At 38.0% G+C, this 26,823-nt stretch overlaps 1 protein-coding gene across 1 annotated transcript in view; it reads left to right on the top strand.

The window, feature by feature from the left end:
• Positions 1-26,823, top strand: part of GFRAL (GDNF family receptor alpha like) — a 176,928-nt gene that overhangs the window by 103,926 nt on the left and 46,179 nt on the right. Inside the window, exon 2 of the mRNA XM_044064523.1 lies at positions 21,826-22,156. Within this exon, the coding sequence (XP_043920458.1) occupies positions 21,826-22,156 (331 nt within the window). The remainder of the gene's footprint in view (positions 1-21,825; positions 22,157-26,823) is intronic.

The raw sequence follows: 26,823 nt of genomic DNA, 5'->3' as shown, positions 1-26,823 counted from the left end.
ATGACTATACTAACTGGCTAGCAAATTAAAGGTGAAATTCTTCAGATATTGGGATAGCTAATGTTTACCATACAGCTTAATTCTCTGTAACAGGTTTCATATGAAAACCAACACTGACAGGTTTGAAATTAAGTACTGACTTTTCTGGTATAACAGACAGACAAACTTTAGTACTAATAGACGAGGAAGCCCAATCATCCTTAAGAGTTTGAACTGTAGAGCTATGGAGCATCTGATCTTCAAAGGTAATGTGCATATCATAAATTTGCTCTTTTACATTATTAATAGTCTTGGTGGGTTTGACAGTAAGTTGGCTTCATCAAAGGGACACCATGCCTGTTAAACCTTGTTAATTTATTTAAGAGACATAAGAAAGCTGTCAACAGTGACTATGCTGTTACTACAGCTTATTTTTATCTGACCAATGTATGTGAAACTGTCCTCTTGCCAGAAGTCTAAGGAAACTGAAACCCCTTAACATAGATCTTTATGTGGTAAGATGAAATGCCACTTAGCTGAAGGACAGAACCCACATAGTTCATGTGTAGATCAATCTTCAAACATTTCTAAATTAAGCGATAGTCACCCAAGGGTCTATTCCAGGTTCCCCACCTCTTTGGCATCTACTTTTCTAACTACAAAACTAATAATCATTAACCTCTGGTTAATGAAATTTCCAGACAGCTGCAAATTGGTTGTAATTGTCAAAATCTCCTCAGAAAAAGCTTACTCTAGTAAATACCTGGCATTTGCAAAATGGGCTTAAATTGAATGTTGCAGACCATAGCATTTCTTCTTTTAGATAAAAAAAAACAGATATTGCTTACAACATATAGTATAGAAAGCACACCCTTACTAAATGAAAAAGTAGTCAGAGACCTGGAAACACGGGGCGACAGTTCCTTCTCCTTATCCTTCTATTGTCATGTCGTAACTGTAGTCAGAAAATCCTTCTACTTGGCTCAACTAATATCACAGGGTACTTCATCTACATCTAAGGAAGTTATAATTCCCCTTTATTCAGCACAGTTCAGACTCACTGTAGAGTATGATGTTCAACTTGGCATGGAACAATATATCAACAAACTTAAGAAGGCCAGAGGTTCCTATAAACAGTTTTCTGATCTTAAAAACCTTAGTTACCAAGAGAGACTGGAAGTAATGTTCCCTTTCTCTGTGTCTCATTGACTCCTGAGGTGGTATCTGTGCCCTTGATTAAAGTGCCATTAGAGATTCAGTTATCCTTGACAACACAGCTAACATTAGAAGCAGAAATCTTAACCATTATCAGCAGATATACATAATTTGATGCAGAGACAGATTCATCAGCCAGGACTTTCCCCTTCTCTCAAGTAAACTTTCTTTGCAGGTTAAATAATGTGATTCAATATCCTTTAAATTAAACATAAACAACTAGATGGCTGCACCCAAGTTTACTGTGCAAATAACTCCCCCCCCCTTGATAAAAGGGGTAAAACCGGAGAGTAGGTACTGGCAAAGAATGTGGACTAATTGGCCTTGATACTCCTATGAAACCTATGAAGGACTTTGTAATAATACTCAGAACATAGAAAAGGAATTAAGCTATTTCTGCAGGGACTATATGAGGAAGGGATTTGGCAATTGAGTTTTGCCAGGATGCAGCAGCTGTTTGATTCTTGTCTGATACTGATTACAGCTGTTAGCATGTTCATCATTCCACAGTTTGTCCTTCACAGACATCTCTGCAAAGATCTCCAGGGTGATCAATAGTAATAAACATGACCTGACTACTCTTTACCTTTCAATGACTGCATGATCGATGGTGGTAAGGAAAAAAGAACTGAATTATTCAGTTACAGAGTTCATTTAGAGAAACCATATGGATAATCATGCGTTCAGTTTATGTGGCTGAATTCTACTTTTATGAGAATAATGTAGCATTTGAGAGATGCTATCACCCCATGTCTCATGTAGGTGCTAAAACACTGTACTTCTTGGAAAGAAGAGCTAACATTTCTGAGACAGTCTCATTTTGATCAAAAGTGAATTTGTAAAGTTTCATATATCTGTGTCATTACAATCAGCAACGAAATTTAATGCATTATTGACATTTTTGACAGTACTGTACCAAGTATATTAGTATGTTTTAAGCATTTGCCTTGAGTACATAATGCAATGAAGCAGGATGCATGAGCTCTCAAAAATAAGATATAGGCTATAGTAACCTTTGAAAACATAGTGGATCTGTTCTTCACAATAGTATATAGGCAGACTACAATTATCCATCGGGGTGGCTAAATATATATATATATATATATATATATATATATATATATATATATATAGTAGGTATGGATATAGATATGCACAGTGTTCTGGTGCTTTGATAGAATGGTAATCAATGATTTGTTCTGTAGTGTTTGCCTTTCAGTATACTGATTTGCACATTTTACATGAAACCATGAGTGTAGTTTTAATAAGAAGACTATTTTCTGTATTCCAAGTTTCAGATATCTGCAGGACAGGTCATGCATCACTGTACCATGGTTGTGATATCGGAAGCTGATATTTTCACTCAAGGCAATGTGTGCATTATGGCAAGACAAGTTTTAATTGCTTAAAATTTAGAGTTTATTAGACAAAATGCAGAATGTTGAAGTATTTGCTTTTGACAATAATTTAAAAATGAAAAAAAAATGCAATAAAATACTGGCCGGAGCTGATTACACAAAATGAGGTTTGAACTCCTTGCTACTCATATTTGACCAAGTATTGAGCTCTGTACCACATAGACATTTGCAAAATATTTAGATGCTTTGTTAAGTAGCAGAACTGTTCAGCCTAGCTCTGTCAGGGTTTTAAAGGCATAACAATGTAGGGTTTAGCCTGCTATATTAGATGAAATGCATGAATGTGCTTTATTTTGCTGTCTTTGAGAAATGAAAATGAGCAGTGATCTTCAACACGCTTCCTGCAACATGGCAAGAAGTAACTTATCATGTGACAGGGACATGAAGTACTCAGTTTGAGCACCAAAATTATTTACTGTTTTCAAGTTAGAGAAGCTGGAAGCCGCACCAGTGACAAGAGTCTACTTAGGCAAACAATAGTAAGATTAAATGACAGGATGGTGAAAGAGAAATAGTGAGGAAAAATGGAAAATTAGAAACATTGCAAGTCTATATAGTACTGCAATACTTCTTTTTAATGGAAAATATACTGTGGGGTCACTATTTACTATCAAGCATTTGTACAATAAGTTGCAAAAAAGCAAAGAATGTTTTGAAATAAATCATAAATTGTTCTGTTTTTATTTATTAAAATATTACATATTTAATTGTAGCTCAGCAAAAAATACTGATAGAAATAATCTGTAACATATTTCTGCATGGTGACACACTTTTCTGCTCTCCCACCATGATGACACTCCCAGTGATAAGCTCTGACTTATTTATTCAACTACCAAGGTCATATAACCTTGGTAAGGTGCAAAAATAAAGACTACATATTTTGAAATCAGACAGTCTTATGTGCCCCCATCTGCTTCACTAAAATCCATAGTTTGTGATATCTGTTTGAGGATTTAAATTTAAATGATCTGCATTCAGTTATCATATGTACATATGATATGTATGCTGTCTTTTTGAAGTGAAGTGGAGGATATGGCTGTCTTTTGCAGACTTCCTGTAACTTGACAAGTGTTAACTTATTATATGAGTCTGTTGATGAACTCAGTTTATTTACCAAAATAATTTACTGTTTTCAACTCAGAGAGGTCAAAAGACATCCCATGGACATTCAAGTTCATTCTAGACTTTACTGCTGATACTGTGTTTGCAGCTTGTGGTCCTGTACAGATACAGTATTTTTGTCTATGTTACTTCTAGGTGCCTAGAACTGAAAAAGGTAGCATCATTTATTTAATTTATCCTAATTTTATTTTCATTTGCTAATTGGGGTAAACCACCGACCAAGTTCATCCCAGCTCTACTTAATATATGTAGTAGGTTGTTGTAGGTCATCTGAACAGACTTATCATGCCAGTCTACCATGATTGTCTATTTTGCAACACAATGTACATCTTGAGGGGGTGAGTTTCATACAAAATATCACAGCTTATGAGCTCAGTTAATTATCTATATCAAACCTTATGTGCCAACACGCATATTTTCCAGCAAAACTAAATTAAATTTGCAGTTATATCTATCTTTGTTATGCAAACATTTTATTGATTTCATGAATAGCAATAAAAAGCTCAAACAACATTTAAAAACAAGTAACAAAATCATATCAAATTTAACTGAGATTGTATAAACAATCCATGCAAAAAGGCCCAACCACTGGAAAATTATTTCAACTATGTAATGTAAATTATTTAATCTATGTACAGTAAAGGATAAACATTATTATGATGCAATATGTGTTTGAGCAGATTTCTGCTTGTTTGTACTGAGCTGAACTGAGATGAGCTACCAGCCACAACTCTGAGCTGACATACCAGATGACTAGAGGCTTCTAAGCTTCCAAAAAAAAAAAAAACATAAGTTGCCTGTTTTTTCAATTTATTCTGCTTATTGCACTTTTTTTTTGCCTGCCACTTACTTTTATACTGTACTTATATAATGTGTATTAAAGTACACTGATGTACTGCAATTGTTTGCATTACTGTGCCTGTTAAATTGAATTTTATTCCTGTTTTCACTGTTTACAAAGCTTTTTTGCTAGTTTCACTGTTTGTTAAGTATTTACTGGTATTTTCCCTGTTTTAAAGCTATCTGTTCTTCTTGTTCTGGTTTTCCTCTAAACAGTGTTTGATCTCTTAGCTATTTAAAACATTCTTTAGAGCCTCCTTGCTGACTTTCTGCTGTTTTAAACATTTTTTAGCTTCTCTGCTATTTTTCTGCTGTGTTAAACATTCTTTAGTGTTTCCCGCTGAAACTAATGTAGCTAGCAGATGTAGCATAGTCCAGATACAGGCCTGTTGCATCTGTGTTTGCTTGTTGTGGTTGTTTGTTCTGAGTATGTTTTCTAGACCATCTTAGATTGGAAATGGTTTATCTGCACTTTAGTGAGAGGATTATGTTGATTGGACCCTGTCTCTTAAAGGTAGCTCAGTCTAGGGCTTGGAATAAGCATCCTCATTATTCCTTTTGAAACTTTTTAAAGCTTTTTTTTTTCAAGTTTTTAGCTTCTGGCATTTAGGCCCAGCATTTGACAGGTTTGTGTTTGTAGATCATGCAGTACCACACACTGCCTTGCAATTGTGCACCAAAGCTGGACAGTTACATTCAACAATTTTTCCCTTAGATACTACTTTAGCAAACTAGTGTACCCTCATTCTTAGTGCTTTCATGGTCAAAGAAATACTGTTAGTGAGATGTAAGCTATTAACCACCAGCAAAAATTAAATAAATAAATAAAATTTGAGGCAGAAATATTTAACCGCTGAGCTCCTCTGTGAATGATTCTGAAAAGCCACGCCTAGTAACAACAGTCTTCAACCTAGCATTATGGACAGTTGGACTACCCCTATTTTTCCTGCCATCCTTGTTGATCTTGGTCTCTTGAGGCAGTGTAGCATTTACCTCATGTACATTGACAACCCTCTACTAATAACTCACTCTAGTACAGAGTGCAAGAGATGTATCTACACCAATAATCTTGAATCCATGCTCTTTGACACTCAAAACTGTAACATGGAAGAGGTTGTCAACTCACCTACCACTATGTATGCATGTAACACCATTACTCATAGCATGCATCAATCACAAAAATCTACATCCATGGAAGTTTTTTCAAAAATCTTACCTAAACACCAGAGACCTCCAAAACACAAGATTGCTGCAACTAACACAGTTCCCACAGTACCCACAACACATAACAACACCAGTGTCTCACCCACCAAGCCCATAACATGAAACACTCAAAGCCCAAATGTTCTTGTCATTGGAGGTTCAGTAGAGAGACACATGAATGTCCCACTCAGCAGGTTGAACATGGAGAAAGTCACGGTCAGCTGCCTGTCTAGTGACAGGATTCGTTAGATGTTAGGTCTCTCAGCAGCGAGTACCGTTATGAATTTGCCATAGTTCGTGTTGTTGTGAATGACCTGAGATGTGCCCCCCTGGACTATATGAAGTGGGACATGGTTGAGCTCTCTGAGCATGTGTCCCAGGAAGGTATATTCCTAGCCTTGAGCAGCATACTACCCACACCTAGAATGATGCTGCAGTATAAACAAAAGTGCTTGATTTCAATAATTGGCTTAGTTTTTGGTGTCATTCAAAAGGGAGCCACCTCTTTTTATCCTGGGAAGCCATGGTCGACAAACCTTGCTGCCTTGGCACAGACGGTTTGCATCTGGCACCTCTAGGCTTTCAGCTGCTGGCAAAGGTTCTTGCCTTCCCTATAGTGCCTTTTTAGGCAAGGTCTTGAAAACAACATTACTGACATTTTTTCATACAGCTCTAGCTCTACTTTACTCGTGACTGCCCCCCCCCCCCAAGTGAAGAATTTCTGATAATTATCCTGCAAACAACTGAGGGCAAAAGGAGTCACTACTGGGAGCTTTACTGTCTGAAATAGTCTTATCTCTAGGGCTACTTCATTCATAGCTGCCCCCTCCCTCCCAAGTGAAGAATTTCTGAAATTTATTCTGCAAACAGCTGAAGGTAAAGGGACTCACTACTGGGACTTTTACTCTCTGCAATAGTCTTCTGTAGGTGTATTCTCTGTTAACTAATTTTTGCATCTAGTGTTTAGTGCTTTTACTTAATTTTATTATATTGGCTTAGCTTGCACACTTACAAGGTCTCCCCCTCCTTTTCCCAATCCCTGCCATTGAAATTAACTGTCACTAGCTGGCAGCAGAACACCACTAAACAGTTGAATCTTAGCCCAGATTAGCAGCTTATCTTGTAAGCAAAACAGTGCTCTACAGTTATTTAAATTCTCCAGTATTACTGTATACTGTAAAGTCACCCAAGTCCCTTTAAAGCAGTTATTTTTTCCATTCATTGTGAATAAATAGTGGAACACATTATCCCTGCCATTAAACTACAACACTGCTTACCTTCATTACTTAGACTCCTGGTACTTTTTCCCCAGCTCTTACCTCATAGGTAGGGGTTTAGATCAGGTTTCACTACCATCTCCCCACTGAATATCCTCCCTCCTCCCCTTCTCTTGATAGTGTCACATTAGGCTTCCCCATTATCCCTGCACCTAAACAAACAACGTACTCTGAAAATACAGGTTAAAGCTATTTTACTTGCACCCACATACACAAGGTGCTCTGATATTATATATTAAAATACAAATTTACTCTCGGTCACTACTTGCCCTGGAAAGGGCATACTGATTACCTCTGCAGTCTCGTGATCTGTGTGGGCCCCACTCCATTCACCTCACTATGCTTGGCTTACTCCGCTCCCCTACCCTGCCCCCATTTCCCACACACCCCCACTAAACCCTCATTTATTTCTAACCTCTCATCACCTGACCACAGCCAAACCAATCAGCTTCCTCATAATAACATCTATAGTCACACCCCTACCTGACTCACCACCTATATCTGACACATTATTCCTACTAATCACACCCCCACCTTCTCCTTTATTCCTTAACCAGCTTACTACCAACACCCAAGCATCACTTACATACAACATGGAAATCACTCTAGTATCAATCTCACTAGCTCTCACAGCACTAACCTGCATCACATCCACCCAACCTAATATACCACTAGACAATTCTACATTCCATACAACACTTACTCCCATGCCTACAAAAACCCACACAAACTTCTTTATAAATTCTACAATATTTAATGATAGCACCATATTATATATATATATATATATATATATATATATATATATATATATATATATATATATATATATATATGAGTTTCACACACCAAGATGCAACACTATAAAAGTATCACCTAGATCCAAAAAAGAAGCCACACACACAATCAAACACCTACTATCACTCACAAAGACACTTCTTGCCTACACCCAAACCCAGGTCCACATAACACCCCGTGTATATCCAAACAAGCAACAGACCTATTAATTCTTAACATCATTGCAAGAAGCATAGCAAGTAAACTACCTGACCTGCATGCATTCATAGGCCACTACATTCCTGACATACTGACCATTACTGAGACATGGCTTAAACCAAATATCCAAAATGAAAGAATCCTCCCACCAGGCTATAATATACTAAGACTAGATAGAGCAGGTAAAAAAGGAGGTGGAATAGCAATTCACTTTAAAAATCTAAATCTCCAACCTCTGCAAACCCCTCTACCTAAATTCAAAAATGCTGAAACACTAGGTTCAGTTGTCTGCATAAATAAAATAAAAAAAATCAATATCCTCTGCTGCTACATCCCACCAGGAAACAACACTTCCATAATTGAGGAAATCTTACAATGGTCTAGAAATAATCTAACACAAGAAAGTATTCTGCTAGGTGATTTAAATACTGACTTGTTATCCTGCAATTCCAACTGCCCCTCTAACCACATAAACCTCTATGGGTTCTCACAACTCATTGATGAACGTACCAGAATAGATAAAACATCACAAAAACCATCATCTCTGTATCACTGCTGGACAGAGGCACAGCAAACTAATGGGTATAGTATTCTCATCCTAAGGGGTGGTGAAAGCCACACACACTCTGGCTAGGCTTATAAATGCCCTAGGGCAGATAGCCTAGTATGAACCTATGAACCTATGAACCAGTATCTCTAGAGCTAATAATACCACAGGAAAAGCACTATTCTCTCACACAGTTGCTAAAAACTGGAATACCCTCCCCCTTCAATAACAGCAAGCTCCTCTACCTCACGCTTCAAAAACACTCTAAAAGCATACCTACTGACTACCTAGTTATGTCCATGTATTACATAAAAATAAATGCTTCCTACCTCTCACCCTCCATTGACAACAGTGTCTTCTAATTACTTCACTGTAACGCTCTACAGCACTAACAGTTAAGCTACCGCTAGTCAGTAGCTCATCAACCATGATAACTGCTGACATATATTCTGTGTGTATTCATATTTCTAGCATGAAAATGTGAATAATGTTGTTTTAATATGTCTTGTCTGTTTAAAAATTTCTACATGTAAATATCTATTATGTCTTGTCTGTCTATAAATTCCCACATGTAAAGATCTATTGGTGTTCTTCACTGCTAGCTTGTTCTTATAATTCTGTTTAAAACATGTATTATTGTTATAATTCTTTATAAAGCATGCATTATTGTTATAATTGTGGAGCTTTTCTCCCCAGGCCTCCACTGTAAATGGACCTAGTCTAGTCGGACTTTCCCGATAAACAAATGTAAAATAAATAAAATAAATAAATAAATTAGCCAACCAGAACAAAATAAGGGTTGTACTGCTAAACGATAGGAGCTTAAACCAAAAACAGCACTCCTTGGAAAAACTTCCATTAGAAGATGTAGATGTCTGCGCAGTCACATAAACTTGGTTCAAGGCCTCAGAGATTACCCCAGCCTTGCAAGGCTACAATGCCTTCCAAACTTTTAAATGGCAAAATGAACATGTGAAAACCAAAGGACACAGTGTTTCTATCTATATTAGAGGTAAATTCACCTCCCGTCTAGTTTGATTGGACAACTCCATGGAGTTAATCCAAGTCCAGGTTATTCAAGTCATGGCCAATTATAAGTCCTCCTCCATGAGTCATGACACCCATGAAGCCTACTTGGTCAAACTGGAGACAATCTAAATTTTACCAAACACTCTGGTTATAGCAGATTTCAATTATCCCACCGTCAACTGGGAAACCTGCATTAGCCCCAACTCCCTAGTGCAAAAGTTCCTTGACTGTTAATTCAAATGCCCTGGAACAAACTGTTCATACCCCGACAAGGGGAACCAATATTCTGAATCTGGTCCTTAACAACATGTCAAACAGATGAACTGCTACAACGGTCGGGCCCTCATTAGTTAAATTTGACCACAGAACAGTCACCTTTGAGCTGGCACTAACACCAGAACTCACAAAAGGTGAAATCAGACTAAGAAACTTCACCACAGCAAACTATACCCTCCTAGATGAAGGTATAAATGCATTCCAAGCCCCCCCAATCTGGAAGTGGTAACTATACCGAATCTTACACTAAAGCCCTGTACAATCACTTGCATAAGTGTATAAACTTGGCTGTACCAGAAAGAATCAAAGCCAGAGCAGCAGGTAAAAACAAGCTGCCATTATGGACTTCCAGCATCAACAAACTCCACAATAAATGCAAAATGTTACTGTTCAAGAAAATAAAGGCAAAGACCCAACAATGGAAAAGCACTGTCATCAGCCTCAACAGGCAAATAAGATAACGTGTCAAATCTTGTAAGTGGTCCTTTGAGAGAAGCTTAGTAAGTACAGCCAAGGATAACCATAAGGCCTTTTACAGCTACATACTTAGCCTAAAAGGTAGGACCCAAGCATGCATGTGCAGAGCTAATGACCAATGGCATCACACACACTGACCCCCACAGAGATAGCAAACCTGCTAGTGGATAGGTTTGGTGAAAATTTCACTCCCTTCTCCCCTCTTAATTTATCATAAACTCTCCCCTAACCCCTCCACCCTACATATCTTAAGAGCAGATCCTTATAGCCTTGTCCAAGGCAAAATACACAGCATCTATGGGAACAGATAACATTCCAGGCTGTCTTCTAAACAGGGTAAAACATGAACTAGCATCACCATTAAGTACCCTTTTCAATCATTGCCTAACCAAAGGCTTTGTTCTTTTGGAATGGAGATCAGCAACAGTTATTTCCCTCCTCAAATGGGACCTAGCAACAGACCCTGGGAATTACAGATGCATAAGCCTGACCAGACTCATCTGTAAGGTCATGGAATGTATTACTATGGACCTCATAAATAAAGACTTAGATGACCACCAAACCTTGGATCCTACCCGATTTGGCTTCATCAAGGGCAGAGCCTGCCTGTTAAACCTGGTGGACTTCTTTGCAAATGTAACCAGGGCCATTAACAAAGGCAAATCCGTTATACCTTGACTTGGCAAAGGCTTTTGACACACTTTCACATTCAGGCATTATGATAAACTTAGCAAACAGAATGTAAACTCTTTCGTTGTAAGATGGGTTGCCAGATAGCTCACAAACCAGACACTCACTATCAACATGGGTGACTCCACATCAACCAGCAGACCTGTTACCAGCAGGGTGCCACAGAGGTCAGTGCTGTGCCCCCTACTATTTGATAAATACTTCTGAGAAGTTCAGGGCAAAACTCAGGGGTTTTGGCTGACTATGTTTGCAGACGACTGCAAACTAGGTGCAATCACTGAATACCCAAATGATGTCAGTATACACCGGGAGGGTCTCACACAGACCAATGACTGGTGTATCAGTCATGGTCTCAAACTGAGTGCAAAGAAATGCATCATCATTCCCTTTGGCATAAACAATGTCCCTTCACACTCGCAAATCAACAAAAATACCCTAAGAACCCACAAAGTGGTAAGGGACCTGGGATCACAAGTTGACTGCAACCTTAACGTCAACCACCATGTGTCCACTGTAGTAAGGAAGACTTTCTACATAGCACATTTGATTAGTAAAGACATCACTTCAAGAGCAAAAGAGGTTATAACCCCTATATACTCAGTACTAATCCAGCCCATAACGGAGTATAATGCCCCGTTTGGCATGTACCATACAAAGCAGCAACTGAAGAGACCTCAAAGGTTTGTAGCAAAGAAGGTTAAGAGGCAGCACAGACCAACTAAATTCCCTGTCACTATACTCCTGTCATATATACTTCTTAGGGGAGACTTATGCCTGGTGTACAGAGCAATCCAAGAACCAAACTTAATGAACTTGCTGCATATCGGTAAATCAAACAGGACTAGGGCTACCCATCCTAGGGACCTAAATATGGCCTGTGACTTAAATAGCACATACTGGAGAGACAGATTTATCTTCCAATGACTGCTACATCTTTGGAACAGACTACCAATTTATGTGAAACAGAGAACCTCTATGACACTGTTCAAAAGGATCCTGGATGAGTGGATGGGGCACCATAAATTCCTACTGGGGATAGCACCCACAACCCTTCTGGACATGGGCAGTCATCACTGAATACAATCTTGGATATTGACTAGCATTTTCATGATATTACATTGTGATGAAATGGCTAGGCTTAAAATGACCTCTTGGTCGATAGCCTAGTAATCTCCTGTGATTCTAAGATAAACAATACAAGGTGGAAAACCAATAAAAGTTAAAAGCTGCTATGAATGGTGATAGTTGATCTCTTGGTTAATCAAGTGATTGATAGAGAGATAGGGTGGGTTCAGCAAAATGTGCAATGAGATGGGAACATGTTCAACCATGATTTGTTTAACAATAAATAGTAAAAACAGAGAGATTTTCTATATCAGTTTTCATTAGAAACTACTGGGATTTTGCAACACACACAGTGGACCATAAAGGGACAATATCTTTTCCAGGAATACTTAGATGTTGATTGAAAAATGAACTAGTATGTAACAAGGACCCTCCTGAAACTAGAGTGCCTCTGTGTATAAGCCATGTCCATAAATCATTCACTGATAGATTGTAGGGATTTTCCAGGCAAAGAATATGTAAGTTTTCTACCTTTCAACCTCTTAGCTAAATAAATATGGACAAAATTAAAATAATGGGAGGGCAAATGTCCAAAAATATGGACATATTTTAAATATTGCTCTTATAAACTTAGAAAGTTGATAAAATAATAGGGTTTGAGTTAAAATGCATTTTCTGAAAAAACTGAAGTCTGAAACTCAAAGGTATGTCACTACTTAGTGATTTCATTTTTCAGTAACTTCTGAGAAAGCTACAAATTTTGTGAGGAACAGACAGAAAATACAAGGCAAAAATTTGGACATTCGGCAAAAATCTATACAGTTGGGGGGGGGGGGTAGCTGAAACCTGCAGTAGCCAAATTATAATAATTGTCTTGTGTTTACTAATGTAGTGTGGTAAGCCTGCCCATGCAGCCTATTTAGTACTAGGTAAAGATGCAGTCATAGTGAGACTGATCCTGGATACTACAGTAAACCCCGCAGCTAGACAGAAATTCCTAGAACTACGCAATAGAGTCAAAAAGCTAATAAAACGGGACAAATTCCAATACTACCAGTCTGCCCTAGACTCCTCACAACACAGCCCCAAACAATTCTGGTCCTCCATAAACTCCATCCTCCACCCAGGTAAAGTCAGTACCCCTCCTCCTAACATCCCTCACTCCTCAGAAAATATTGCTACCTCATTCAACACATACTTCACCCAAACCATACTATCACTAGCTAAACAACACAACCCCCCTCCCCTCCAACCCACACCTTCAACTACTAATCTCCCCACTGCCTTCTCTTTTTCTCCTGTACCTACCTCCAACATAAAAAAACTCTTAACTAAACTTAAACCCACCAAATTAGCAGCAGACAACCTCCCAAGTGAATACCTACAAATCGTAGCTGATGCTCTGGCCTAACCAGTATCCATCTTGATTAACCGATCTCTGTCAGAAAGTTACATTCCCACATTGTGGAAAGTCTCACATATAATTCCCCTCCACAAAGGCGGACCCTCTGCAGAACTAACCAATTACCGCCCCATAGCTATTCTCTCTCCACTCTCCAAAATACTAGAGAGATGCATACACTCTCAGGTCTCACACTACCTCCTTACTAACAACCTCCTTTCCAGTACTCAGCATGGTTTCCGACCAAACCATAGTACCACCACTGCCTTACTCTCCTTTACTAACACTATCCTTCAGCATAAAAACAATGGCTATCTCTCCTCTGCTACTTTCCTAGACCTATCTAAAGCATTTGACATGGTCCCACACAAACAACTTATCTCTGTCCTCAATAACCTATCCTTCTCACAATCAGTCATCAAATGGTTTCATTGTTACCTGTCTGACCGCTAACAATCCGTTGTATGGCAGAATGACATATCTCCCCAACTACCTGTCTCCATAGGGGTTCCCCAAGGATCCATCCTTGGACCCCTACTTTTCTCTGTTTACACCAATAATCTAGCCTCTGCCACCAAACATGGCACACTCATCCAATACGCAGATGACTCAACCATCATCTGCTCAGCCCAGTCCCTACCCAAACTGCAAAAAGTCACACAGGAAGCCTTTTCCTCTGTTGAAACATGGTTATCCGATGCCCAATTAATACTCAACCCAAACAAAACTAAACTACTCATCTTCCAACCCACCAAACATACTCAAAACAACTCTCACTTTAACATCACAGCAAAAGACAACACCACTATATACCCAACTGAACACACCAAATTGCTAGGAGTGGAAATAGACAATAAACTAAAATTTGACATTCACATATCCATGACCATAAAAAAAGTCCACAAAAAACTAGGAGCATTATACAGAAATAAACAATTTCTCACCAAAGCAGCAAAGATTTCAATAACAAATTCCGACCTTATCTCCACCCTACTTTATGCCTCTCCAGTATATACCAACCTAAGGCAATGTGATCTAAACAAGCTAGAGACCTGCTACAACAAAATCGCCAAATTCGCCACAGGGGCATCCTACCGTAGTCACCACTGTCTCTCACTTGCTAAAATGGGCTGGCTTGAACTCCCTCACCTCCTTCAGTGGTATCAACTCTCACTCACCCACAAACTAGAATACCATCCACTAAATGTCCCATCCCTCCAGAATCTACTCCAACCCTATCGCACCACCACACCACTAAGATCCAGCAACAAAAATCACTTGCAGATCACTAAAGCCAATAACTCTGCTGGTGAAGCACTATTCTCTTGCGCCATAGCCAAATTATGGAACTCACTCCCACCCACAATTACCTCCGTACCATCATGTACCAACTTCAAAACTTTATTAAAAGCGCACCTAAAAACATGCTGGCTGTGCCCTTGCAACTCCCACTCTAATATCATCCACCCCATCCAACTACTACCTTTCTTTCACCTCCACTAACTACCTTGATGATAGCAAGCTCAGATGCTCATAAGCCTAGTACTTATTATACAGCAGGAACTTCTCATTGTTACATTTGTTAATGCCTGTTATGTACTTCACAGATAAAGATTCTAGTTGTCTACTGATGTACTATGTTGTTCATCTGTAAATATGTTGTAAGTAATTTCTATGTTAAATTGTTAATTGCTATGTAATCCAATGTAACTACTGTCTGCTTATTTTACTGTTGAGCTTTTCTCCCCGGGCCTCCGCTGAAAATGGACCCACGTCCAGTCGGACACTCCCCGTCAACAAATTTAAATAAATAAATAAATAAATAAATAAACCAGCATGGAAAAATTACAGGACAGTCTCAGAATTTATGAACTAAGGTTAGGAGAGTCACATCCTACATATTCATGCCCCAATGTTACCAAAGGTACTGAGAGATGGGTTCCAATACCCTTGTCAGAGGGAAAATATAATTCTTATATGGATAGAGTACTTCCCAGTGGGTCTTTATGGTTTTTAAAAATCTCGCCCTGTATTGAACAGAAGTCCCAATTCTTGCTATCTGAGAGATAAGAGGTTCCATTAGTTTCTCTACATAAGGAGAGATGAGAATAGAATATATAGAGAAAGCCTTATAGCATACTGTGAGAAAAGTCCTACATTGATTCATATAGTCAAGACAGGGAAGATGGTATGGCTGGTATGCAATATGCAGTCTTTCACATAGGCACTTAAAATACCGAAGGGTCCACTCACCTTCAACTGTAGTAGTTAGGTTTGGTACTTATGTGGACAGATCTGTCTCACTTGATCATCGTGTTTCCACATGGTCAGGAAATCCTTCTATCTGACCCAGCTGACTTCCAAAGGAATATCATCAAGATCCAAAAAAGTGATCCCAATACTGTACTCTTCTCTTATTTGATCCATCATTGAACTGAATGCTTCCTTTGCAATGTAGAAATTCAAGCATATCACTCAGTTGGAAAGGCCCCAAGGATTTCTAACCAAGGAAATAAAAGGCCTTTAATATTCCAACAACCTTAATAGATTAGCACAATTCTCTTTGTAGTGAATTGCATAGAGGTTGCTGTGAAGTGACTTTTGTCTTGCTTTTGAAGCCATGAATGACCCAGTCCTATTTGACCTCCTACTTTTTTTTTTTTTTTTTTTTGCAAAACTCGTAGCAATACAAACACCTACAGTAAGGACCTCAATCTATACCAACAAATAAGCAAGACTTGTTGGAGCGAATGATTCCTAACTCAATATACTTATAGCCTATGGAACAGGTTGCCCCTACAGGTCAAACACTTTACCACTTTGGCCACCTTTAAGGCTAGCCTTGATTAGTAGATGGAGAGACACAAATTTACACCAGTGTTATCATGTATATCCCTGCTCAGTTTGAGAGGTGAGCGCTATTAACTGTTAAGCGTTTGAAAAGGGTCTGCTTAAAGGAAGATACAGCTGGGCATCATATGGTCTTAGTAATCACCTGCAAAGTTTGCTCCTGTGTTCCATTGAAAGCCTGCATATACCATTCATGTCCCAGTCATTATCTGTAAAAGGAGTTCCATCCACCAATACAGGAATGGCAGAACTCCAAATTCCATGCCAAGGTAATTTTTTTCTTTAAAAATAGCACTAAATGTGACTGCCAGAGTGAGTGCCATGCTTTAAAATGTGATGGAAGAAATCTATGGTACTAACTTAATCCCCAAGGTGAAAAAATGTCTGAACGATAATATTTAATTTAGGTAAAGTAGGACATTGATAGCAAAGAGATGGGAGAGAATGAAGGCTTTGGAATATAAGACCCAGTCTGGAATACTCACGGCCACAGAAACTAGAGAAGAAGGTCTTGTTGCATGGTTAACTCCCCCCCCCAAATAAAACCATCAATTAACATACAAATGTTTCTCAACATCAGGTGAATTTGAGGGGGTGGGGATGTTCTGAAATACATAGAAAAGTATAGGGGAGACAAACTTCTTAATCACTGCTATGTGACCTATTAAAGGAATGTATAAGCACCTCCAAGAATGTATCCATAGAAACACCTTATCCCCTATATTTCTAATGTTAATTTGCAGCATTTGGTGGGTATTGGTATGTAGTTTTATGCCAAGATAGCAAGGAAAGGATTTAGTCCATTTAAAGGGTAAAAACATTTAGTGCAAGCCTAATTTGTCTAATGCCACATTAACAATTAAACATCTCTAGATATGAGGGATTAATTATAAGACTAGACTTATCTCCAAATGTATCTACTAGAGTTTGAAAAAGGGAAATGTTTTTAATAGGGTCACTAGAAAAAGTCATACAGTTGTCAGCAAATGAGTTAGCATGCATTTTTTTGAAGGATATGAAGTCTGGAAATCAAATGTATGTCTTGGTAGACAGTTGCCCAGACTCCAAACAGAGACCAACCCAAAATATGATTAAAGCAACTGAAGGGGTTCTATGGCTAAAAAAATAAACTTGGTTATAGTGGGCAGCCTTGATGTGTACCTCTATACATTGGGATGGGAGAACACTGAGTCCCATTAGTAAACAGGCATGCTTGGAGTGATTGGTATAAGGCTTGAACTGTGTTAATAAACTCATTTGAGAATTTCCTATGATGCAAAACTGTTGAAAGAAAATCTCATGTAAGAGAATCAAAGGCCTTTTCAAAATCCACAAAAAATGCCAGAGCAGGGTCAGGAATATTTTTGAAAGTACAAGACTAGCATGCATAGGTTGCCTGCCCTGTTTCTCCTTTTGATAAAACCTCTTGTGTATTCAAAATCAGTGCTGGTAAAATTGACTCAAGCCTTCTAGCACAAATTGTAACATATAATTTATCATCTGTAATAATAAGATTAATGCACCTGTAGTTCATTGGTAATATGAGATCTTTGCCTGGTGTAGGAATGATCATAATAGTTGAGGTGTTAGGGGAATCACTGATAGATTTTGAAGTTTGGAAAATTTGAAAGAGATGGGTTAAGCCAGGGAATAAAAGATCTTTAAGGACTGAATAAAGTTTTGCATTTAAGTTATCCAGTCCTGAGGCCTTACCCCTAGAAATCGAGCTGATGGCCCACTGATCTTCTTGCTCTGAGATAGGAGATGCTAGGGAAGATCTTTGTTTGATGGACAAACTAGGGAGTCAAGCAAAGCAAAGACTGAGCCCAGTAATGGAGAACAACCAGGGAGTTCTGACTCACTATGCAACTTGTGTGAAAAAAAATAGCAAAAAAGTAATTTCTTCCAGCCATGGACATAATCAAGTCATCCTGAGGGGAGTTTCTGCCACCTAATACGAAACTGGATCGCCTACGTTGTTACAACCTATAAACCAAAAAATTACTAGCCTTGTTGCCCTAAGTCAAAACTTGTGACACTGTCCTCTCTAAAAAAGGTATTCCTTTCCTTTCAGCACTAAATTAAGATGCAGCTGGGCTTTTTTATATTCATCAAGGATTTTAGAGTTCTTAAATTGTTCTAGTTTGTATTTGGACCCTAAATTTAAGACAGCAGCTTTATATCCAGCTATCTTACTTTGATATACATGTAAAAATACATAGTTTGCCCCAGTGCATACATTCTCAAATGATAACTTGGAGGGCTCCCACAAATCATTAATAAGCATACTTGAATATGGCTTCAGGGTTAAAATGTTTGACATCATCAACAATGTTATAAACCAACTTTTCATCTTTAGTATTAATTGGTCACTTCTCAATGCCTTCCTTTTTTATTTAAATGATTGTGGTAGCATACTCAAAGATATAACTTCATGGTCAGTCTTAGGCTCAGGGTAGAGCTTAGTGCATGTCACCTGGCTTAATATTTTCAATGAGACTAAGAAGTAAGCAATCATGATACTTGAAATATCGTGAGGGGATTTATAAGTAAAGAATTTACTGCACTCCAGGCATATATTAGTGACAGATGGATTCATGCTTCCTAATAATATTATGGGCTTTTATGTGTTTTTTACTCGGATTGCATCAATCTGTTATTGAATCAGGAAGGACATTAATAGCCTTAGCCTATATCATTTTGAAGAAATCTCCCCTCAAGGATTTCAAGTACTCTGATCAATTAGCAAGAAAGAAGAGTCATCCTTTTTGGGACCATAGCCAGATCATACAACCCATATACCCTTGTTCATAGATTTATAGGTTCATAGATTAGTACTAGGCTAACTGCTCTCATGGACTATTTTAAGCCTTGCTGATTACCCCATGTGAGAATCAAACCCTGCGCTTCATGTCTGTAAGGTAAACATCTTGACCATTATGCTAACCTCCCACCCAGGTTGGAGAAAAAGACATCCAAGATCCAGTGACTGTGCTTGTCAGATATTTTCAGTTAAGTGTTTATTAGACTCTTAGTAATACCCCTCTCTTGGGATTAGAATCAAATCTACTAAGGTGTACCCCGTCACAAAAACAAGATAAAAGCCTTGCTTGCCTTTTGGCAATCTAGCATTCTTAACATAGATAAAATTACAACATTGCCTTTTTAACCAGTCTTTATCTGTCCTTCTTTTCTAGGGAGATAAAAGGCCATACGTATTAAAGGATAACAGATGCGAAATGAAAACATAACAAGAGAAAATACATTTTGCATAAGGAAAAACAATGATAGTATTAATTAACTACAAAGGCAATTAAGACTGAAAACGAGTAACCTAATAAGAAATTAAAAACTGATTTAATGTCCAGATATGACTAAAACTAAAGAACCAAATATAGTTCCCATCTGCGCTTGCAATACATTTAAAACAGGAAAAGTAGCAAAAATGGCCACCACAAGTGCCGTTGTAGCATTATATACAGATACTGAGAAACACAATTCAATCATGTAGTATTTCAGGAGTTGAAACATTAACTAGTTAAGGCAGCGTAATCATACAAATTGTAGTGGGTATAGTCCAGTAAATAGCCCACTGGGTTATCAAGCCTTACCCTCCAAATGGAATTTCAATATTTCACGTCAGTTTGGTTTCAGTCTTACCAGATTTATTAGAAGGTTTCTTAGTGTTTATAAATTTGTCTGCGCTTTCCTTGTTAAATATAGACTTACTTGCTGCAATGGTATTTTGAGAATATGTACCTTCTGTGCAGTTTTGATCTGTTGTCATTATGTTATTGTGTTGTATTCACAGCTGCTGTCTCCTCTGCCTTGGGCAAACGTTGTTTGATAGATTGTTTCCTAGGAAATGTTGGACTAGTCAGAGGTGTACTGGAATTACATTCTTCTTCTCCTAAATTAACTCTTGTACTCTGGGATATTGCAGCATATTTCCCTGGGTCCATGATCTTACTGGTGGACTCAGAGGGAGTCAGACATGCATCCATGTCTATTCTTTGAGACTGCCGGGGTAGAGTAGCTGCATTGTCCCAGCTCTGAAGGGTGCAAGTGAGATTGCAAAAAGGATAGCACATCTCAGGAGAGGTAAAACCTTTGTATTGATTATCCCATTTGACCATTAATGTAGTAGGGCAATACATTGTAATGGGGATCTTATTCCTGTAGCAGAGCCTTCTAACAGTGGCAAAATACATATCTAGCTTTGAGAGTCCCTGGAGAAAATATATCGATACAAGCTAACCTTTTAGCCCCCCCTATTTGGCTCAGTCCAGCAATTTCTTTTTCTCCAGCTTGTTTAAAAGTTGAAAAATAATTTTCCTTGCTCTGTTCAGTGTGGCATTGTGAGGTCGTAAGGAATGATGTGCTCTTTCAGTTACAATTGGTTATGCTGGAGAATGATCAAAGCTTGAAGAGTGTTTATTAATACAAACTCTGTGAAATTACCTTGTGCCATTCCTCCATGCAGGACCAGCAGACATAGATTGTTTCTACAGGATCAATCCGCTAGTGTAACAAGGCAGTTTTGAAGAGATTGCACTGATTTTCGCAATGATTCAAGGTCCGTGGAGTATTCCTGTAGCCTTGAGGCCTGTAGGTTCATCATGGATTCTAAGAAGGTTATCTTGACAGTACAGGTTTCCAGGGCTGATCTAACTTATGCATTTTCCTCCTTAATCGCTGTGGTGTCTGCCAGCATATGCACCATTGGTTCTGTAAGTTTATCTAGTTTAGTGTTTATATCCAACATCTGCTAGTTGGTCCGTATTGCTTGCAAAAGTGAACAGGCTCCAGTAAGGCTCACAGCTGCAAGGACCATTCAATAAGAATAAAAATTAGAATAATCAACTTTTGTAAAAAGTAAGAAATAGGGACTAACTGGAGCACTTTTCTAAATGGTCAAGAATTAATATTTTTGAGTTTTTCCATAAAGGAGCAGAAGAGAATATAATCCTCATGCTATTTTAACTAGCTCCACCCCTCAATAATATTTATCAAGTTTTTCAAGATCTTTCAGCAGCATGTTTAAATTTCATTAAAATAATTTCCCACTTATCATACCTAATGCTCAGGTGTAATTTTAAGACTACCACTAATCATGGAAACATACTAATTATGACCTATAGTAATACAACCTATTTTATCTTTTTTCAGGGGTCAAAAATACTAATACTCTTGTGCATTTTATTCTAAACAAGCAAAACATTTAATTTGAATGCTGCTTGCTGTGAGCTGTTAAGTAGATTTTGCTGCTTTCAATAACTGTAAGTAATATTGCAGAACTCTACCAGATGACCATAATAACCTGCTTGTGTATTCATTATATGAAGTAATTATGTCTGCCTACTAGCTTGTGAATATAAGGATTTGATTAACTATATTCATTTAAGCATTTTTATTTTCTGATTTTTGTTCACTATGCAGAATACAAAGGCGCACAGTCCTGTTTGGATATGACTACCCTGTGCATTAGTGATGCAGTGTGTAATCGCCATTTGGCACCCCTAGTAAAAGCTTGTGCAGAAACTGAAAATCGATGTAATGTCAAGAAATGCCAAGCTGCCACACAGTTATTTTATGATTCTGCACCACTAAATGTTGCTCAGATGTTAGTTTTCTGTGACTGCAATCCATCAGACACTTTGTGCCACCAAGCAAAGGAAGCTCTTCACAACCAGGCATGTGTGATCAATGCAAACCCAACCCCAACATGCCTAGAAGTAATTCACAACTGTCAAGATAATGACATATGCAGGTCAGTAAGTGTATGATGTATTTATATTGTATATGGTAAACTATGTGCAGCTGAAAGAAATCTTTCTCTACCTAAAGTTCTAACACCAGTTCAAGAAATACATTGTAGAAGTTGAAGCTTGTAAATGCTATAAAAGACATGGGAATCACGTGAGAACCAATCAACTGCTGTTCTTGCTTCCCACCTTACTATAGTTTAAACAACATAATTTGATCAACATGGAAACTTCTCCTTCTTCAGCTCCCCTCACATTTTAGTTCCTCTTTTAGACTATATCCCTACTCATATCTTGCTTTTGACTTTTTCTAATTTGATCTCCTGCTTCGCATTTTATAACAGGTGCTGTACAAGTTGCATATTGACCAATGTTATTTTCTGCTTTGTGCTTTATGTGATATTTTTCACGGTATCTTAGTAATATTTAACTTGTTAAATCTTAAGCATGACTCACCTTCAGCTATTAAAATGTTCCTTTTAAGCTATGTTGTTCTATTCTCCTGTTTTGCTGAGCTTTTTTTATTGCACCCACCTGCTGCTTTTGCTGGCATCAGTCTGTGTAGTACAAGTGCTTTGCTGCCAAAAGGTGCCTTTATTAAATTATTAACTTTTGCTAGAGTCAATCTGTGTACAGAATTAGGCTGGATCTTGGTGTTTTGGCAAGATTGCAGTTATTGTTTGGTTGGCTGGGCTGCTTTGAATCACTGTAACCAGAAAGCACAAATGCTCACTGGGCTTTGTTGCAGGTTTTCCCACAAGTGCTTTACAGTTACAATTTTCACAGCAACAGATGTAGCTGAATTCCCAGTGCTTTATAATGAAGCATTTTGTGTGTGTGTGTGTGTGTGTGTGGGGGCATTTGTATGTATTTGTGTAATGCCCCTGTCAGGCTAAGTGACTTGACATAATCAAACCCTTTATCTTAACTGCAGGTGGAAGTATATTTAATCCTCCACGTGATCTCCTAGACCTCCATCAACTTCTTTTTTTCTTTTCTTTGGTAAATCACTGAGGATTACAGTCAGTCAATATTAGCCTTTCATGTTTTTTGATGCAAAACCTCTTGTTCTGTTAAATTTTTAAATGATTTGAGTAGTCTTTTCTTTTCTGTCTCCAGTTTTCAGAACATCTTTGATTTTACTCAAATATAGGACATAAATATGAGCAAGTGCTTTGAGCAGATAGTAGTTTGGGATAAATGGAAATTTGGGCTAGTGTCCTCAGTGGTACTGTGGACTGCAATCCAGTTATGTTAAAAGGAAATGTAATTGTTGGCTGCAAAAAGGATCATCATCATATGAGCCATGTTCGTTGGATGTGATCTTTGGTTTCCTTGCTTTTTTGAATGTTGAAAGTGTGTTTATTATTCAGCTGTGAATAAATTAGACAACATGAAGTCTGAGTTTACTGTTTATATTTTAACTATGAATGCATTTTATTTTTGCTTGTTTTTTGCAGGGACATGGTTGTGAAATGCACTGTATTTAGATTACAGCAGTTTGTCTTGCACATAATGCAGATGTGAGTAAGGCTATGAGCTGTTAAGGAGCTGCTTCCTGTAGTAGATAATTTGATTCTCTCAGGCTTCATTTGTCTTTTTTGTGACCCTGACCAACTTAATTGCACCAGGCAGTATTCCTGAGATGCACCTGAAAAGGGCATTTGTGTTCAGTGGGCTGTCCCAGATTGTTATGACACATTTGCCTTTTGAATTCCTGCACCCTTTAACTGGCCGCTAATTAGTGTTTCATTATACACTACTTGCTTATAAATCCTAGTGCATCTCTTGTAGTTTAATGGGTTGCCATATACATTTTCACTAAATGTAAATTTCAAGGGATGAAAAGTTTATTGTTTTTCATGCTGTCTATGTGAAAGTGTTTTCTTTTGCTTAGAAAATGTCTGTCAGTGTTTTTTTTTGTAAAATTTGAAATAAAGGTTTAAATGAAATCTAAATTTCTGTGATAATTTTAAAAGTCAAGATGAAAAATAGTATGTGCACTGACAGGTTTAAGTAGTGCTTACTGTTATTGAGAAGAGACAGACAAGTAATGGCTAGTGGGGTCCTGATTCATTTTTGCATAGGGTCCAATTTAGCCATGATATGGCTCTGTTGATGCTGGATGCATACTCTACAATAATATAGCATTGTCAGCCATTCAAGTAGGTCATACCTGTGCTTAGTAATGCCAGAGTGGATAGCTATTCTCGAAGACAGAGAAGAATTAGGCAGGTAAAAAATGCAATGTAGCTGTCACAGACATGTAAGGCCCCCTCCAAACAACAACAAAAACAAAACAATATGTTCTATGCATCAATATTTCTATTTTTTTGTATGACTCATGGGCTGTTAAACAACAGCTGCTGTATCATTTATATTGCCTTTTAAATTATATGATTTACTCACTGCACTACAGAATGAATCAGTTCATTAATTTGCCTGGCTTGTGTAATAATAGTTTAAATATGTTGTATTTTAATAATATAATTTTTGAATACCTTCTTTGCAACCTCCAGCAACTGCAAAGGAGTTGACATTTGTCCTGCTATATAGTCTGCAGAGTTCTGCTCAGACCCATCTGATCTTCAACATCTATTGTTTAGGCATTGGTGTATGTTCACAAGTGTAGAGGTTGGTGGTCCCTCCATCCAGGGCTGGATCCAGGACAAGGTGACATAGACAGCTGCCTAGGACCTGGTGCTGGCTGGGGGGCCTATCCACACAAGCTGAAAAATACTCAGATTTGCTTTCCTTTTGAGTGCACATGATTGCAAGTGATATTGGAGTACATGCACTCTGTTAAGAATGAGATTTTGATTTCCTGCTTGGCATATGCAAAATTTCAACACCTGGATACTTGTTGTCCAAGTGTGCAATTGGTATTGTTTGTCATCTGATGGTTGAATACCATCTACCAAGTAAAAAACAAGATAAGGTTACTGCTGTAACACTTGAGAGACAATTTTAGCATTAACAGAGGTTTTGTGTATGTGTGTGTGTGTGTGTGTGTGTGTGTGTGTGTGTGTGTGTGTGTGTGTGTGTGTGTGTGTGTGAGAAAATGTCCCAGTTAGGGGGGATGTCTGGTTAGGTGACTTGCTCAGGAGTCACACAGATTCAAACACTGTACATTAGGTATGGGAGGCAAGCATCTTATTCTTCCTCACCAACTGTTAGGTCTCCTTTAATTTTTATTTTATTTTTTTATGGTAAATCACTGAAGATTACAGTTTGTCAATGTCAGTCATAAAGTGTCATAGTTACATGGTTTAAAAAAAATACATGCTGATGTAAAACATGAACTGGGTTGAGCCTGAAACTGGTCAATATTGATCATTGTATTACCCATAAAATAAATAAAAACAAAATAAATAAAAATAAATACAAATAAAATAAATAACTTTTATGTGGTCTGTAGTAGTTTGGCATTATCTGTGTCCAGTTTTGCAGAACACCTCTGATTTTGCTTAATATTTATGCTCTGCCTTGTCCTTGAGCAACTCACTTTCTAGTCAGTACTTTGAGGCAACTGAAAGTTTGGAATAGATTCTGCAATGGTCCCCTGGACTGCAAGCCTACTATCTACCCATGAAGCATTGCAACATTGCAATTATGGTGTGAAGGAAGGAAGTTTATTGTAGTAAACAGGAGTATAATCATATGAGCCATGTCGTTGGATGTGATCCTTGGTTTTCTTCTGTTGAATGCTGACAGAGTCTTTATTATTTAGCTGTAAATACATGTGGCAACTTGAAATAATGAGTTTAATATCACCATTATAACTATGAGTACATTTTATTTAGCTTTTTCTGCAGGTGCACAGTTATGAAATGCAATGTGTTTGGTCAACAGCAGTTTGTCTAGCACTTAGTGTAGATGAGTAAGGCTATGATTGTTGAAGAGCTGCCTGTAGCACATGGTTTGATTCCCCTCAGCCTTCATTTGCCTACTATCTGACACAGCAAAGTTACTTCACCAGACAGTACTCTTAGGTTGCTCCAGAAAGAGGACACTTGTGTCCATTGGGCTGTCCCAAGCTGCTAGCAAACACATTACACATATATCTTTTGAATTCCTGCACCCTTCACATAGAAGGTGATTAGTATTCACTATATGCTATATGAGTATGAATCTTAACAAATGTGAGTTTCAAGGGAAGAGAGGTTTACTATTTCTCATGCTAAGTCTGTTTTCAATGTAAAAGGGTTTTTTTTTTCCAGAAAAAAGGCTGCCATGGTGTTTCTGTAAAATCTGAAATAAGAGTTACATGAAATCCAAATATCGCTGATATTTGTAAAAGCAAATACGAAAATAGCATGAGCAAACCACAGGTCTGAACAGTGCATATGCTAATTGGGAGAAACAGCCAAGTAATGGGATATTAGCAAGTCTGGAAGGGCCCTGTATACCCTGACTATTGACTCTGGAGGTATATGCTGCAACAATACATCCTTATTAGCCATTTAAGTAGGTCAGACCTAGACTGAGTGATGTCAGATGGGAATAGCTAGTCATTATAACACAGAAGACTTCGGGAGGTCAAAAATGAGATGTTGTGTCATGCTAGCATGTGTGCCCCATCAAAGAAAAGTAAGTGCTATGTAGTAATACTTTTGATTTTTGCATGACTTGTGGGTTGTTGAACTAAAGCTTCGGCAGCATTTATAATATC

This window comes from Protopterus annectens, chromosome 2.part2 (assembly GCF_019279795.1).
Source record: "Protopterus annectens isolate FY-2018-M chromosome 2.part2, PAN1.0, whole genome shotgun sequence".
NCBI classification, from domain to species: Eukaryota; Metazoa; Chordata; order Ceratodontiformes; family Protopteridae; genus Protopterus; species Protopterus annectens.
Note: the sequence above shows the minus strand (reverse complement) of the source record. Positions and strands in the feature narration are given on the sequence as shown.